The sequence below is a fragment of the Babylonia areolata genome, chromosome 23 (genome assembly GCF_041734735.1).
Source record: "Babylonia areolata isolate BAREFJ2019XMU chromosome 23, ASM4173473v1, whole genome shotgun sequence".
Taxonomy (NCBI): Eukaryota; Metazoa; Mollusca; class Gastropoda; order Neogastropoda; family Buccinidae; genus Babylonia; species Babylonia areolata.
Window position 1 is genome coordinate 18920426 of NC_134898.1, and position 17500 is coordinate 18937925.

The 17500-nt window shown below is 43.4% G+C and overlaps 2 protein-coding genes across 3 annotated transcripts in view; one reads left to right on the forward strand and one right to left on the reverse strand.

The window, feature by feature from the left end:
* LOC143298227 (receptor-type tyrosine-protein phosphatase H-like) overlaps positions 1-9883 on the forward strand; it is a 67257-nt gene extending 57374 nt beyond the window's left edge. For both annotated transcript variants that reach the window (XM_076611027.1, XM_076611026.1), the window contains exons 27-29: positions 201-336; positions 1160-1253; positions 4686-9883. In XM_076611027.1, coding sequence (XP_076467142.1) covers positions 201-336; positions 1160-1253; positions 4686-4705 — 250 coding nt within the window. In that variant the 3' untranslated portion in view covers positions 4706-9883. The remainder of the gene's footprint in view (positions 1-200; positions 337-1159; positions 1254-4685) is intronic.
* A 752-nt stretch (positions 9884-10635) lies between these two features.
* Positions 10636-17500, reverse strand: part of LOC143298228 (uncharacterized) — an 8208-nt gene continuing 1343 nt past the window's right edge. The window contains exons 2-3 of the mRNA XM_076611030.1: positions 15327-15583; positions 10636-12419 (exon numbers count right to left, since the gene is read on the reverse strand). Of these exons, the coding sequence (XP_076467145.1) occupies positions 11723-12419; positions 15327-15583 (954 nt within the window). The 3' untranslated portion in view covers positions 10636-11722. The remainder of the gene's footprint in view (positions 12420-15326; positions 15584-17500) is intronic.

The following is a 17500-nucleotide window of genomic DNA, read 5'->3' on the forward strand; positions in this document are numbered from 1 at the left end:
TGACTGTTGTGTGCGTGTGTGTGCGTTGGTGTGTGTGTGTGCGTGTGTGTGTGTGTGTGTGTGTGTGTGTGTGTGTGTGTGTGTGTGTGTGTGTGTGTGTATGTATGTGTGTGTGTGTGTGTGTGTGTGTGTGTGTGTGTGTGTGTGTGCCTGTGTGTGTGTGTGTGTGTCTGTGTGCGCGCGCGCGGTACGTGCTGCAGTGCCGGGGTGGGCCGCACGGGAACCTTCATCGCCATCGACCGACTGCTGCTGCAGATCCGTCAGCGGAGTCACGTGGACATCTTCAACCTGGTGCTCACCATGCGTGAACACCGCATGCTGATGGTTCAGAGCGAGGTGAGAGGTCAACGCGCGCGCCCGCGCGCCCGCTGTATACATAGGTTAAAGGTTAACTGCTTCAACCTTTTTCATCAGAGGATCAGCTTCACGCGACGCACGACTTGTCAGTCGCCTTGTGTAACATGTATTAATTCTATGAAACACTCCGTTCATTACGCTTGTGTGTGTGTGTGTGTGTGTGTGTGTGTGTGTGTGTGTGTGTGTGTGTGTGTGCACTGCATACACACATGTTAGAATGTGTGTATGTGTTGTGTGTGTCAATGTACATGTGCATTGTTGTGTGTATGTGTGAATGTGTACATGTGTGTATGTAGTGCACACACACACACACACACACACACACACACACACACACACACACACACACACACACACACACACACACATACTGACAAACAATCACACACACGCACGAGTTTACTTCATAATATGTACTCTGTGGCCCAGTGCTGAGGAAGTCAAACACATTATTATTATTATTATTAGTCATTCGGATGAGACGATAAACCTAGGTACCGTGTGCAGCATGCACTTAGCGCATGTGAAAGAACCCACGGCAACAAAAGCGTTGTTCCTGGCAAACTTCTGTAGAAAAATCCACTTCGATAGGAAAAACAAATAATTTTTAAGTGCACACAGGAAAAAATACAGAAAAAAATGGGTAGCGCTGTAGAGCAGCCCGAATTTCACACAGAGAAATCTGTTGTGATAAAAAGAAATACAAACAATGATAATAATAATAATAATAATAATAATATTATTATTATTATTATTATTATTATTATTATTACGTTATCTTTCTTTATATCCTGCCTGACAGAACCAGTATGTCTACATACATGACTGTCTGGCCGACGCCCTCACTACGGATAAAGAGTCGGACGACGAACAGTCGGAGGACGAGGAAGACGAACGTGAGTATTTACTTCTCTGAAAACCCCTTGAATGCCCTAAACAGACGTATGACGTACGTGCACAGTGACGTCACCGATGACGTCATCAGAAAATAGTTCTGGGAGGCTGAAAATTCACACTGTATTATCTACAGTGGTAATATCTCCAGATCATTTTTTCTCAGTTGTAGGCTTATTGCTTTGAATAATGTTTTACGACCCGAAACACCACTTTCTACTGTTTTCCCTCTGGTAGGAAAGGAGTAAATGATAAACTCATTGCTGTGGTTGATGAGACGAGAAGCCTCGAACACACGAGCGTTGTTTTGTGCAAAAATGGTGAAAAAAAACCCCGATATTCTTCAGTCACATTGGGAAGCGTTTTGGTCAACGTATCAAAGTCTCCGTCAGTGTTTTATTCCAGTCGGTGGTGTTCTGTCCTGTGACGTTGGCCATTGAATGCTTTACATGGATTGTATATCTCCCTCAGAACAATAGTTCTGAATAGCTCCCCAGTGTTCCTTTTAGACTTGGTGAACCGCTGGGTCCAGACCAACATCCACATCCTTGTCAATATTAGCCCAGTCATTTTTTTTACCTTCTGCCTCTTTTCCTGATGGCAAGTTTGTTTGTTTTTTTCTCCAGCAGCATGCAGAAGTTTTCTTTTCTGGTAGGTCTGGAGGTGGCCTTTGAGATCACTGTGCAGACATTGGAGATGTTTCCGCCGTCTGTGTTGATTACCATTGGCTCTGTCGCTGAAGACGCGGAGACATTCGGGGCAGGTAAAGACTGATCCGCCATCCACAGATCCACAGTCAAAGTTAGAGCTGTGGGGGCCGGGGGGTGGGGGAAGGGGGGCGTTTACACACAGGCTGTCCACAGTGAGAGACTGGAAATGGCCACAAGAATGTTCTGGTCCATCTCCGTCACAGAGTTCCGGCGTGGATTGTTTGCTTTTTGAAAAACCAAACTTGCCTGTCTGCAATTTCTTTTCCTTTTTTTTTTAAAATTTATTTATTTTTTTAATTTACAATTCCAGGTCCCAAAGCAGGGACACAGGAAGAAAGGTCTTGACACAGTTACCGTTACCGTCCTCTTCAGCCTTTTGCTTTTGTCTGTGGTCTGGATTCGCCTTACACAAGAGAACATGATATAAACTAAATGTATAGGGAGACGTTTAGTTTTCCCCCTGGTGCAGACTTCTTTGATTTCCCAGACTTCTCCTTCATCAATGCTAATCTTTTTCTTAATGTGCAATAATAGGTTTTCACTCTCATCATGACTTTGAAAAAATGCTCTCTCTCGCTTCACAGAAAAAAACAACAAAACTTCACAGAAATATTTCGGTCGAAAGAAAAGAAAATTCCCCAGGTACATAACGACTAAAGATAATCGACAGTCCCTGCTTTTTAACAGTTTTCAGCACTCTAGGATCCACTAAAACTTGTTTTTTTCACAAGCTCCATTTAGATCAGACTTCCAAATATGGGTTCAAGAGGGAGCCTTACAAAGCCTGCTTTTTGTAAAATACGTTTCCTGCTCTTGTATGTTCTGCAATGCGGCTCTTAAGATGCGTTTGTATCGACTTAGTTTGTTTTTTTTCTTCTGCGACAAGAGTAGGCGAAACTGTTATTTCAATATGTTTAAGCAAAACTTGCTAAAAACGTTAATCACTTCCGGAGAAACAGCGTTTAAAACCGCTTTTATCACACTGGGCTCCGAGACACCGTTTGTGTCTGTCCAGAGTGCCTTCGTCACGAGGTCCCTCTACAAACGTCACTCCTTTCAGCTCTCTGTAACCCTCTTGTCATTACCTGCAACATCATGTTAATTCTTTTGGAACTGTTATCGTCAGAGTTTTAAAAAAACAAAACAAAACAAACGAACAAAAAACGCGTGACCTATACTGTCTTTCCACTTCCAGTAAGACCCGCAATCACGCAAGTAAAGGGATGCTTCAACCTCGGATCCATGATAAATAATAATTAGAGTAGCCCCGATTTCTGGCTTTTATGTACTTTGAAATGACCATGAAACACATTTCTATCACCGCGAAGCAGCAACAAGCGGCAGGGGAGTTAAATAGTGATCCCACCCGACTCCCCTAACCATCCCCTCCATACCCATTACCCATCACACACATTCCTTTTTCCTGCGAACACTTAATCATCCCCTTATGACTCAGTTTGTCTCCGCGAAGCAGCAAGAAGCAGCAGGGGAGTTAACCAGTGATCTTACCCATCCCCCTAATCACCCCCTCCCCAATCATCACCCGTCACACACATTCCTGTCTCCCGCCACAACTGAATTAATCACCCCCTCATGAGTCATCCTCCCCCATCTTGCATCACGACCATGACATGACCTTGACACGACCTGTCAATCAACCGCCGAGACCCCCATGTGACCCCATGAGACCCCGAGGTCCGAGGGTTGATTCCCACGTACTCGTGTCCTGATTGTTGTTCGGGCGCTGCGGGGGATCTGGGGTTGCGGGAAACCTGGCCGTCAGAAGAAAGGCGAGGTCCTGCCTGTTCTTCTGGTCTTTCGGGGAGGATGGGGGAAACATGGCTGTTTGAAGATGTCTGATTTCCTACCTGTTCTTCTGGTCTTTCGGGGAGGATGGGGGAACATGGCTGTTTGAAGATGTCTGATTTCCTACCTGTTCTTCTGGTCTTTCGGGGAGGATGGGGGAACATGGCTGTTTGAAGATGTCTGATTTCCTGGCTGTTCTTCTGGTCTTTCGGGGAGCATGGGGGAAACATGGCTGTTTGAAGATGTCTGATTTCCTACCTGTTCTTCTGGTCTTTCGGGGAGGATGGGGGAAACATGGCTGTTTGAAGATGTCTGATTTCCTGGCTGTTCTTCTGGTCTTTCGGGGAGGATGGGGGAAACATGGCTGTTTGAAGATGTCTGATTTCCTGGCTGTTCTTCTGGTCTTTCGGGGAGGATGGGGGAAACATGGCTGTTTGAAGATGTCTGATTTCCTGGCTGTTCTTCTGGTCTTTCGGGGAGGATGGGGGGGGGGGAACATGGCTGTTTGAAGATGTCTGATTTCCTACCTGTTCTTCTGGTCTTTCGGGGAGGATGGGGGGGGAACATGGCTGTTTGAAGATGTCTGATTTCCTGGCTGTTCTTCTGGTCTTTCGGGGAGGATGGGGGGGAACATGGCTGTTTGAAGATGTCTGATTTCTTGCCTGTTCTTCTGGTCTTTCGGGGAGGATGGGGGAAGCATGGCTGTTTGAAGATGTCTGATTTCCTGGCTCATCATCTGGCGTTCCGAGGCAGGGGTAGAGGGGGACGGGGTGGGGTGGGGGGTGGGGGGTGGGGTTCTGTCTGAAGAAGAAGAGGTGTGAAGTCATGGCTGTTCTGCCGTTCCGATGTGGTAGTCCTGGTATATTTCTGTGATGCAGCGCTCCCGTTAACTCCGTGTGTGTTCTGTGTCTGTTCCAGACGTGTATGGGAACTGCTGAGACGAAAGTGGACTTCTCCCGAGCTCCCAGATGATGAACAGAACCTGCTGTTCTTCGTTGGTGCTTTTTTTCTTTTCTTTTCTTTTTTGTTTTTTTTTTTAACCCGTTTTTGCTGTCGATATCGTTGTTGTTTTTATTTTCATTGATGATGATTATTGTTATCATTGTTATTATTGCAATTTCATTTCTTTATCTTTATGATTATGATGATGACGATAGTGATTATTATTGTTAGTGTTGTTAATAGTATTACCAGTGCTATCATTATGATGTTATTTGTTGTTATTGTGTATTGATACTGGGCATAATGCCAATCGCATGAGGGTTTTTTTTTGTGTTAATCATAAAATGATTATGCTTTGCATTATCATAAATGACAATACTCATTGGAAAAGTGCTTTGGATATGTTTTTTTTTTTTATATAATCATTTACATTAGTTGTGGTGGGACATTTGTGTTTGGTGTTATTGTGTGGAGTGTTGGCCTAGAGGTAACGCGTCCACTTAGGAAGCGAGAGAATCTGAGCGCGCTGGTTCGAATCACACCGGCAGTCACCAGTATTTTCTCCCCCTCCACTAGACCTTGAGTGGTGGACTGGACGCTAGTCATTCGGATGAGACGATAAACCGAGGTCCCGTGTGCAGCATGCACTTAGCGCACGTAAAAGAACCCATGGCAACAAAAGGGTTGTCCCTGGCAAAATCATGTGGAAAAATCCACTTCGATAGGAAAACAAATAAAACTGCACGCAGGAAAAAAAACACGAAAATTGGATGGCGCTGTAGTGTAGCGACGCGCTGTCCCTGGGGAGAGCAGCCCGAATTTCACACAGAGGAATCTGGTATTACAAAAAAGAGAAATTCAAAGTATCTTGCTTTTTTGGTATTGCTTTTCATGAGTTCAGTCAGTTCATTAAAAGAATGACGAAAAGTGGGGAACTCAGGAGATGGACAATAGAAGTGGCATGATTGTAATTATGTCATTATCTGTGTATTGATGCTACTTTTATCATTATTATCATCATCATCAACATCATCATCATCATCATCATTGTGTCCTCAAGTGATGAATCGATGGTGACGGAAATTATAATCAAGGTGATGTTAATGTTCAAGATGTTAATTCTTAAGGAGCTACGGTTTCTGACAGCAGAAAATGTAGACACGTTGGGATGCTAAGACAAGTCCAGGTCAGTCAGTTTGACCACCCCTCAAATAAACTGACCACAAGGTCCTGTTGCTCACACTACAAACATGAGGTGTAAAAAGGCATACGCATGTTTGAGCATTCAAGGAGATCACGTAAATTTACACTGACATATTCTACATATTGACATATCAAGTAACAATCAACGGTAACAGTTTGTGGTTAAAACAGTAAACAATTAGTAAATGAATGAATAAATGAATAACTTACTGTTTAAATAAATGAATAAATAAAACAGAAGGGCTCGGAACATTGCAAACATTTTTGTGTTTTTGTTATTGTTGTTATTGTTATTCTTGTTGTTTTTCAAATACCTCTTTTCATCTGTACATAATAATATTATATGAAGTGCACATTTGATCGCGTTTGTTGCTGTTTTTATATACTTTTTTGACGATGATGATTATGGCAGTGGTGTTATATGAAGACTCACGAGTGGCTTAGGTTTTACTTTTGGATTGACAGCAGCAACGATTCCACATATGTACGCATTTTGTAAAATGTTGATTGCTGTATTGTTTAATGTTTCGTGCCATGTGCAATGCCTTATCCTCCTGGTGAGCACAAGGTTGGTATTCCATGAAATGCATAGGGCTATCATACTGATAATGGTGATAATGATAATCGTAACAGACAACTATGTATCTAAGGAATATGATTCTAAAGCTCAGCTATTTGCATATCAGTCAGTCACACAATCACGCACGACCCCACACACATACACACGCACATACACACACAAACATACACGCTGTCGACCTATCCTACAAATAAAGTGTATAAGAAGGAAGAGATTATAAGTATTTGAAGGCTTCTTGCAGTGGAATATTAACTGAGGTGCTGAAAGAGAGAGAGAGAGAGAGAGAGAGAGAGAGAGAGACGAAACGAGACAAAACGAAACGATTTTTTTTTATTTCACAAGGTAGTGGAGTAAGTACAGCTGCTTTTTTTTTTACCTCCAGCCCTCAAGAGAGAGAGAGAGAGAGAGAGAGAGAGAGCATTTTCTTTTTTGTGGAGGTATGTGTGTGGGTATGTCTGAGTGTGATTTTCCCCAATTAAACCTTTGTGTGATTTGATGTTATTGTAATTCCTCGATGTGCATTATTTCAAAAAGTGGTCGTTCAAATGATGGTGCTGCACACATAAACAATTTGTATTTGTGTCGTTCTCACATGATACAGCGAAATCAATCTGTCTGGAAAAGAAATGTATGTTCATATTTTGGATATGTAAATATGTATGAACTAGGTAACTGTGTCGTATACCATTCGCCGTAGGGTAGGCAGGCCTAATTGCGAACGAACCAGTCGAAGCGACCAGCCCAACGTGTGTACTGTACATATAACAGGTCGTAAGATAGTCAAACGGAGCTCATGTGCTTTTAAATGCTTTCTCCGATTGGTTGCACCAGGAAAAAGTTCTACTCCTTTACAACGGCTGAAATAGCAGTGGTGCCTGAGGGTAAATACGAATTTGCAAGTGTAATTTCGAACAAATGGTATGGGTACATCCGGACAATTAAATCAGAAGTTGTTCTTGAACTCATGCATAACATTATTTTTTGGAACATCACACCAGACTGCTGTATAGTTGTTGTGATCTCTCTCTCACACAAACACACACACACACACGCACGCACGCACACAAGGAGAGGGAGAGAAAGAGTTAAACAAACATACACCCCATGCCACATACAAAATCACCCTTTTCTGAGAGCGCTCAGTAAATGTGCAAAATCGTTCGCAAATAGACTTACGTCAAAATACCTTATGGTCTGATTGCAACCGACACTATGTTGGGGATTCCCGTCAGAACTGACGTTCTGATCTGTCACAAACATGCTTTCTTAAATACTTTCATATCTGGGAATGCACAATTCATTTAACATACCCAATGGAATCAGCTATTTTTAAAACTGTGTCCAAGTTCTAGTCCTACTACAGGCTTCCCTTGATTTTGGGATTTGCGAGAGCGTTTGTTAACCTGGCCGGCAGTAGTGTGCGAAGAGAAGAAAGAGCTCGGAAACAGCAAGAAATAACTGATGTTTGACTGGTTGTTGGAAATGAAGATTCATAAATGTATCAGAACAAGATTGAAGCAAACGCTATATTGTGAAATGCGTGTGGTGAGAATACTTCGAAGTGGGACGGTACACGAACCGTTCACAATTACAGTTTGTGATTAGGCCTACCTGCCCGTTGGTATTCGAGAAATTAGAGAGAGAGAAAGAGAGAGAGAAGGGTTGAGTACTGATATATTCTATCCTACCGGTCTTACATCGATGTCATTTCAAACAACGAATTTAATTTAATAAAATTGAAATGTCTTGCATGATACGTATTTCTTCACTTGTTGAGCTGTTGTTCAAATTCCGGTTTCTTTTTAGTGCTTAATATGAAATGTATATGCTTTGAAATTAACGTTTGTGGGAACAGAATGTGCACACACACACACACACACACACACACACACACACACAACAAAAACATAAAACACACCATACAACACCACACTACACGAAAACAATTATGTAACTTAGAAAAAAGATATGAGAGTATTCTGAATGTTTAATTCAACACACAAACTCTATTTCTCTCTCTCTCTCTCTGTCTCTGTCACACACACACACACACACAGATATATATATATATATATATGTATATCACCGGTGATACTGGAAACCACACCACCTATACATCTATCTATTTATGTACATACATACATACAAATATATATACAGTTATATGGGTGTTTGTGTGCGTGCGCGCGCGCGCTCGCGTGCGTGTGTGTGTGTGAATGATCATTTTGATTGGCGAAAGATTTGTGTTTTCAGTCTTACATAAGGTACGTTGTCGTTCAGTATATTTTTATTGTGTGTGAAGTTTGGATGAAATATTATTTGCATGTATCTTTTCATGTTACTGATTTACATGTGCTGTGTTTCTTTTTAATCTGTTTTTCATGAGACATTTTACTGTCGATTCTCTACAAAAAGATTCGATTTTACGTTGTTTGTAAATTTTATTTTTCAAAAGAAGAATCTCATAAATGAAAAAAAGGGGATTATGACGACTTATATATTAGCATGCGTTTAGTATTATCAATATGTACATATTGCATACATTTTATCTGTGGCATGAAGAACAATCTAGATAAATGTTAGGTATGAAGTCGTAGGTGTGACCTTTATCTTGCAAGAATCCGCCGATGATTATGTTTCATTTACATCTGTCACACAGTCTAATTGCATTTAACCCTTTCACAGCCATCTGCCTCTCAAAGTTGAGTCATGTCAGTATTATTGTTACACGAAATAGGTCGGTTGATATTTTTTTTTAAAAGCGATACTGATACTGAGCAATCCATAGTGTATTGCACTATATTCAGTCTGGAATAATTGTTTGAAAAGTAAAACCAGCTATGGTCATTTATTACGATGATCATTTATTATTGTACAATTTGAAGACTGTGTGATTTTATCACGTTAATGTAATACCCGGAACATAATTTCCTTGTTCCAGTTTCAGACAAGCGTCAAAAATGTGTTAAAAATCGGTTACACCACATTTACAGGAAGAAAAAATATAAAAAAATCAAACTATCATGCTAATATCGTTTGTTTTTTTTTCCAGAAAATGAGACACACCAGAGTCTAGATTGGAAACTGTTGATTCAAAAGACTTAGTGAAAGAAGATTCACTGCGTGCAAAATAAGAAATCGCTCGCTATATGTGCTATCAAAAGCCCACGGATCAAATATCGTGTGTATCAAAGATATATCAACATGTGTATCATTAAAAGATGAACGTCTCCATGCAAAGTAAAAGCCACACACGTCAAGGAAGAACTTGAATTCACCATCAGTATAGATATTGGACAATGCAATATATCATTTTGGATTATCTGTGATGTAGTAATTGTTTTTCACGTTATCGATTACTGTCAATAAATCTGATTACCCCGCTCTTGAACTTGTCTTGTCTTCAACGCATTCTATGTGAGATTTGGTGGAATGTTTGCTCTCTCTCTCTCTCTCTATATATATATATCTGTATTTGTGTGTGTCTGTATACACACACACACACACGTGTGTGTGTGTGTGTGTGTGTGTGTGTGTGTGTGTTGCAGTACATACTAATCTCCCTTTCGGAGGAACAGAATGGCTAACATGAGCATTTATGAGAATTTATCATTCTCACACTCCCAATCCTGCCCTCACCCACTCAACACAATGCTATACATGACAGTACGACACGCTGCAATACAATACAATACAACACAATACTTAGCTCTGTACAGTCACCAGGTCATACTGTATTGTCATGATTGTGCATCCTCTTATCAGCCAGTAGAAGGCTGGGCACGTAACGTATCTGAATAATCAGCAGACAAAGTCCATGCATGTCTGGAGCACGTACGCGAGCGCGTTCACTCACTCACAGACGCACATACAAACACGCACGCGCGTTCGCGCGCGCATGCAGGATCGCGCGCGCGCTTCACACATATGCACGTAAATATTTTTAACACATTACATCGGCCTTGTAGTCGTGCATTTATTCATTTATTAATGTATATATCTATTCGTTTGTTTATTTGTTTAACGTTTCGTATAACCAAACTGACTGCAGAGGCCAAAATTGAACACACACACACACACACACACTCACAACGCACACACACACACACACACGGGTTCCAACACAATGTCCACCCCGTGATACTTGAAACAACACCATGACACTTTAATACAAAGAACTTCATACACTTGAGAGGAAACAAAGTAATGGTGCTTTATGACCACCTCCAGATTTGGTTTCTTTTAATTCAGTCTTTATGTTCGCAATAAAACAAGATGTGGACTTCACGAAACAAACTTTTTGTTGTTTTCCTGGTGACATTTGGCGTTTTGAACTAGATGTTGTTGTTTGCAGTTGTGCTGTACAACATCATCGCAGTCATTTCGTTTGAGATAGGACCAGTTGTTCCCAAATGTTTGGATATTTGGCTGCTTTGGGGGGGGGGGGGGGGGAGGAGGGGGGAGGGTATACCAGTATAACGCTCCAAATCCTGACCCCGTGTTCTGTAGGTCCGCGAGCGAAGTATCGAGTGTCCTGAATCGTCCTCCGGGAGACTTGTCACGTTTTGGGATGTCCTCCTCCCCCAACGTCCACCCGCTCCCCCCATGCCCACCCCCCCTCCCAATCCCCCCGCCCCCCCAATCAACCCCACCCGCCGCCCTGTTATTTTGGTCCCCCAAATTTCCACTTTCGTTATTTATTTCAATACATTCAGTTCTTTCTGCGAAATGTATGCTCCTTATTTAGGACTCTTGGCAGGTTTTCACCACTGAACTACCACTAACCGCTTCTGCATGACCACTGCTGACTTTTGACCACGTCTGTACGTGGTTGGTTTTGGACCACAATCTGACCATTGGTGAGCACTCTTTTTTTGACGAGGAAGGTGGTGGCAATTTGGAACGTTAGCTCGGTATAGTACACAAAGAAAGAAAGGTAGACAGAAAAAGAGGGAAAGAATGAAACAAGGAAGGAGGGAAGGAAAGAAAGAAAGAAATAAACGGGGAAGAAAATGAACAAACGAAAGAATGAAAGATTCAAAGTGAACGAATGCAACATATCAGAAATACCCTTGCACCTGAAAAAGCGTTCATTGTAGCGTTCTGCGATTTTTCAGTGTGTTACCCTGCTGCAGTGAAACACTGCGAAGTGCGTAGAATGGAACTGCTTACGATGATGAAGTTTCAGAAAATACAACAAACCCTTCGATGCAAGGGACAAAGAGAGTGCTCATTCACAAAGCTGCTCCAGGAGAAAAACGTCGTTCAGACGGGAGTTATCGGGCGAGTTCCCTCCAAAGACAACCAGAGAATCCTCGGTGACGGCTGAAGCCGAGAACCATCCTCTGGGAGATACCGGTTCTCCTTTCGGCGCCACTCTCCTCCACCCTCTCCCCTCATCCTCTGTGTCCAGCACGTACACTTCATCCGTAAACTGACCCGCCCCAGCGTGGCCCTGAGACGACGTGTCCACCTCTCCCCCAACCACGACGATTTTCCTGCCAAGGGAGGCCACCCCGAACACGCTACGAGGCGGAAGTGAAGGCGTGGCAGTGATCTGACGCCACTGTGAGGCCTCCGTGTCGAACTCATGCACGTCTCCCATCTCCTTACCCGAAAACCCTCCCAGCACGTACAACTTCCGCCCAATGGCCGTGAAACCTGCCCCGCCTCTGCTCGGGATGTCGGGAGAACTCGGCAAACTTCGCCACAATCCGGTGAGGGTGTCAAAGGCGTGCAAATCATTGAGTCTCCCGGCCTTGGTGCATCCACCGAAGACGTAGATAGTGGCGCCGATGGCCGCCATGGAGTGGTAGCTCCTGGCTTCGGGGACAGGCCCGGTCATAGTGACCTGGGTCCATGTGTTGGTGGACGTGTCCAGTTTGTACAGGTCAGCCAGAGACCTCTCCCCCATGGCGATCCCCTGTCTGTGGACACACACACACACACACACACACACACACACACGCAAGCACGCACACGCACAAACACACACGCAAGCACGCACACGCACAAACACACACACAAACAAGCACGCGTACGCACACACAAACACATACACACACACAAGCGCGCACACGCATGCAGAGCACATAAACGCACATGTATATCTCCACACTAGCATGCACGACCAGCAAATACAAAAGTTCAGAGGGGAGGGAAGGCTGGACGTTTTGTGATGGGTGCTTTCGTGAAGTCAGATGGTGGCCGTTACAGCACACAAGGGACGTCCCAGAACGTGCCCTGGGAAGCAGTCTAGCATTCTGAACTGTCCACCAAGGATTCCATGGCAGAGGGGTGGCGAATTTGGAACGGTGCATTGGGTGTAACAAGCACAGAAATTAAGTCAGAAGGAGTCATCGTCAACTTCGCTGTCGTAAACGTCCATCATCGGTGTGAGTTGGGATGGGGAGATTTGTCTATGGCCTCTGCGCTCGGCAAGGGTATATAAGCAATCGCAATGCGTCGTCGTCGTAGTAGTAGAAGTAGTAGTAGTAGTTGTAGCAGCAGCAGCAGTAGTCATCATTCCTTCATCATCCTCTTCCGGTTCATCGTACTTCGACTTCTACTACTTGTGATGATGCTGATATCAATAACAAAAACTAATACTACAAATAGAATGCAACAAATACTTCTATTACTACTTCTGCTGCTGCTACTACTATCTCCACCACCTTTACTACTGTTACTACTTCTACATACAACCACCAAACGTGTCCAGGCCAGACTCCGTAAGTGGTTAACACAATGACTGTGTTGTTTTCATTGTCTGTGACGGGAGAAGAAAGCACCTCTGGTTATGAGTGATGCTCACTGACAGCAAACACCGTTATTTGCCCAGATAACAAAAGAATTCAGTCTCAAAACTGTGAAAGTTCCCGAGTGGTCGTTAACTTTTTGTGCACTCTGTATAAAGATATGCAGGGAGGGGGTGTTAATCCCTGTGGAAGTTCCCAAGTGGTCGTTAACTTTTTGTGCACTCTGTATAAAAATATGCAGGGAGGGGGTGTTAATCCCTGTGAAAGTTCCCAAGTGGTCGTTAACTTTTTGTGCACCCTGAAAAAGATATGGAGGGAGGGGGTGTTAATCCCTGTGAAAGTTCCCAAGTGGTCGTTAACTTTTTGTGCACTCTGAAAAAGATATGGAGGGAGGGGGTGTTAATCCCTGGGAAAGTTCCCAAGTGGTCGTTAACTTTTTGTGCACTCTGTATAAAAATATGCAGGGAGGGGGTGTTAATCCCTGTGAAAGTTCCCAAGTGGTCGTTAACTTTTTGTGCACTCTGTATAAAGATATGCAGGGAGGGGGTGTTAATCCCTGTGAAAGTTCCCAAGTGGTCGTTAACTTTTTGTGCACTCTGTATAAAAATATGCAGGGAGGGGGTGTTAATCCCTGTGAAAGTTCCCAAGTGGTCGTTAACTTTTTGTGCACTCTATATAAAAATATGCAGGGAGGGGGTGTTAATCCCTGTGAAAGTTCCCAAGTGGTCGTTAACTTTTTGTGCACTCTGTATAAAAATATGCAGGGAGGGGGTGTTAATCCCTGGGAAAGTTCCCAAGTGGTCGTTAACTTTTTGTGCACTCTGTATAAAAATATGCAGGGAGGGGGTGTTAATCCCTGTGAAAGTTCCCAAGTGCTCGTTAACTTTTTGTGCACTCTGAAAAAGATATGGAGGGAGGGGGTGTTAATCCCTGGGAAAGTTCCCAAGTGGTCGTTAACGTTTTGTGCACTCTGTATAAAAATATGCAGGGAGGGGGTGTTAATCCCTGGGAAAGTTCCCAAGTGCTCGTTAACTTTTTGTGCACCCTGAAAAAGATATGGAGGGAGGGGGTGTTAATCCCTGTGAAAGTTCCCAAGTGGTCGTTAACTTTTTGTGCACTCTGTATAAAGATAAGAAGGGAGGGGGTGTTAATCCCTGTGAAAGTTCCCAAGTGGTCGTTAACTTTTTGTGCACTCTGAAAAAGATATGGAGGGAGGGGGTGTTAATCCCTGGGAAAGTTCCCAAGTGGTCGTTAACTTTTTGTGCACTCTGTATAAAGATATGCAGGGAGGGGGTGTTAATCCCTGTGAAAGTTCCCAAGTGGTCGTTAACTTTTTGTGCACTCTGTATAAAGATAAGAAGGGAGGGGGTGTTAATCCCTGTGAAAGTTCCCAAGTGGTCGTTAACTTTTTGTGCACTTTGTATAAAAATATGTAGGGAGGGGGTGTTAATCCCTGTGAAAGTTCCCAAGTGGTCGTTAACTTTTTGTGCACTCTGTATAAAAATATGCAGGGAGGGGGTGTTAATCCCTGTGAAAGTTCCCAAGTGGTCGTTAACTTTTTGTGCACTCTGTATAAAGATAAGAAGGGAGGGGGTGTTAATCCCTGTGAAAGTTCCCAAGTGGTCGTTAACTTTTTGTGCACTCTGTATAAAGATAAGAAGGGAGGGGGTGTTAATCCCTGGGAAAGTTCCCAAGTGGTCGTTAACTTTTTGTGCACTCTGTATAAAGATAAGAAGGGAGGGGGTGTTAATCCCTGTGAAAGTTCCCAAGTGGTCGTTAACTTTTTGTGCACTCTGTATAAAAATATGCAGGGAGGGGGTGTTAATCCCTGGGAAAGTTCCCAAGTGGTCGTTAACTTTTTGTGCACTCTGTATAAAGATATGGAGGGAGGGGGTGTTAATCCCTGTGAAAGTTCCCAAGTGGTCGTTAACTTTTTGTGCACTCTGTATAAAGATAAGAAGGGAGGGGGTGTTAATCCCTGGGAAAGTTCCCAAGTGGTCGTTAACTTTTTGTGCACTCTGTATAAAGATAAGAAGGGAGGGGCTGTTAGTCCCTTCGCAGCACCGGCGTCATTACCTCCCACCAAAGATGTAGATGCAGGCCCCAACCACGGCCGAGGCATGAGCGTTTCTGGCGGAAGGGACGTCACCGGTGGTCGTCACTTCCTCCCACGTTCTGCCGCTCATGTCCAGACTCCACACAGCGCTGCTGATTGGAACGCGTGGCTCGTGCTCCCCGCCGATGACGTAAACAGTTCGGTTGATGACGTCAACAGAATGGCTGCTGCGTGGTAAAGGCTTGTCGCCTGTGCACTCCAATTGTTTCCATGAGAACTGGAAGTGACGAGAAGTGAGGTGAGTGAAGTTACTTCCAGGTCCGTCTGTGGTGTGTGTGTGTGTGTGTGTGTGTGTGTGTGTGTTGGTTTGGACACATGTTTATTCGGACGAAAACATCCGTGATAAAAGTTACAGATCCCGTCGCATTTTTCAACCACTGGGGTAGTGAATTCACATCCATGGTGTTTAGAGCTCAGCATAGAAAGGCGAGGCCCAATCCTTTGCTTCCACCGTTTTTTTACCTTCCCCAGCCAGAGTCCACACACAAATGCACGCGTGGGTGGAGTGAGGAAAATCGGAGTAAAATACCTTTCCTTAGAGCACAACAGCATGCCGAAACGGGACCTTGAATCTTTGTCACCAGTGAATAAGGGATCGGAAATCCTTGAATCTTGATCACCAGTGAATAAGGGATCGGAAATCCTTGAATCTTGATCACCAGTGAATAAAAGATCGGAAATCCTTGAATTCCGAACACCAGTGAATAAGGGATCGGAAAACCTTGAATCTTGATCACCAGTGAATAAAAGATCGGAAATCCTTGAATCTTGATCACCAGTGAATAAAAGATCGGAAATCCTTGAATCTTGATCACCAGTGAATAAAAGATCGGAAATCCTTGAATCCCGAATCCTGGACAGTGAATAAAGGATCGGAAATCCTTGAATCCTGATCACCAATGAATAAGGGATCAGAAATCCTTGAATCCTGATCACCTGAATCCTGATCACCAGTGAATAAAGGATCGGAAATCCTTGAATCCTGATCACCAGTGAATAAGGGATCAGAAATCCTTGAATCCTGAACACCTGAATCCTGATCACCAGTGAATAAGGGATAGGAAATCCTTGAATCCTGATCACCAGTGAATAAAGGATCGGAAATCCTTGAATCCTGATCACCTGAATCCTGATCACCAGTGAATAAAGGATCGGAAATCCTTGAATCCTGATCACCAGTGAATAAAGGATCGGAAATCCTTGAATCCTGATCACCAGTGAATAAGGGATAGGAAATCCTTGAATCCTGAACACCTGAATCCTGATCACCAGTGAATAAGGGATCGGAAATCCTTGAATCCTGATCACCAGTGAATAAAGGATAGGAAATCCTTGAATCCTGATCACCAGTAAATAAAGGATCGGAAATCCTTGAATCCTGATCACCAGTGAATAAAGGATAGGAAATCCTTGAATCCTGATCACCAGTGAATAAGGGATCGGAAATCCTTGAATCCTGAACAATGAATAAAGGATCGGAAATCCTTGAATCCTGATCACCAGTGAATAAGGGATCGGAAATTCAACGCCTAACTGATTGGGCGCCTCCGAAATACATCCACGTCACCTGGACTGAAGTTGGAACAAAATAGGCCTACAGTTTAAATCAGCCAGCGACATGGTCAGACTGATCTTGATTCACTGAAGGATCAGCGTAGAAGGTGCTTACACTGTGCAAGTCACACATCACTTTCTGCAAAGAAAGAAGCACCTGTAGGCCTTTGTCATACTTACGGCTCCTCACGAACATTTCGTTCTCGGCGACCACAGAGAGAACTTCAACAAGACTGAACAGCGCCCAGGAAAGAATCAAACATATTAAAGTCTGGACTGTCACCTGATCATCGCTGGTGGTGAATTACCTTTTGTCATTATGGAAGGTCAAGATATGATACAATCTGTTATAGAATGTATATAAATGATATATATATACTATTCTTTGGTTATCATTGTGTTTTCCTGTCGTCTGGTTTTTCTTCCTATTCCTTTCATCACCATTCACGGGCAGCTTTGGGAAGTGAATTGTGATTTTCTCACCGCGACGATCGAGAACATCAGTGTGATTCATTTATTGTTTCTGGGTCACTCACCATTTGAGGGGAGGGGGGATAGTTCACTGCCATTGTCGAGATGT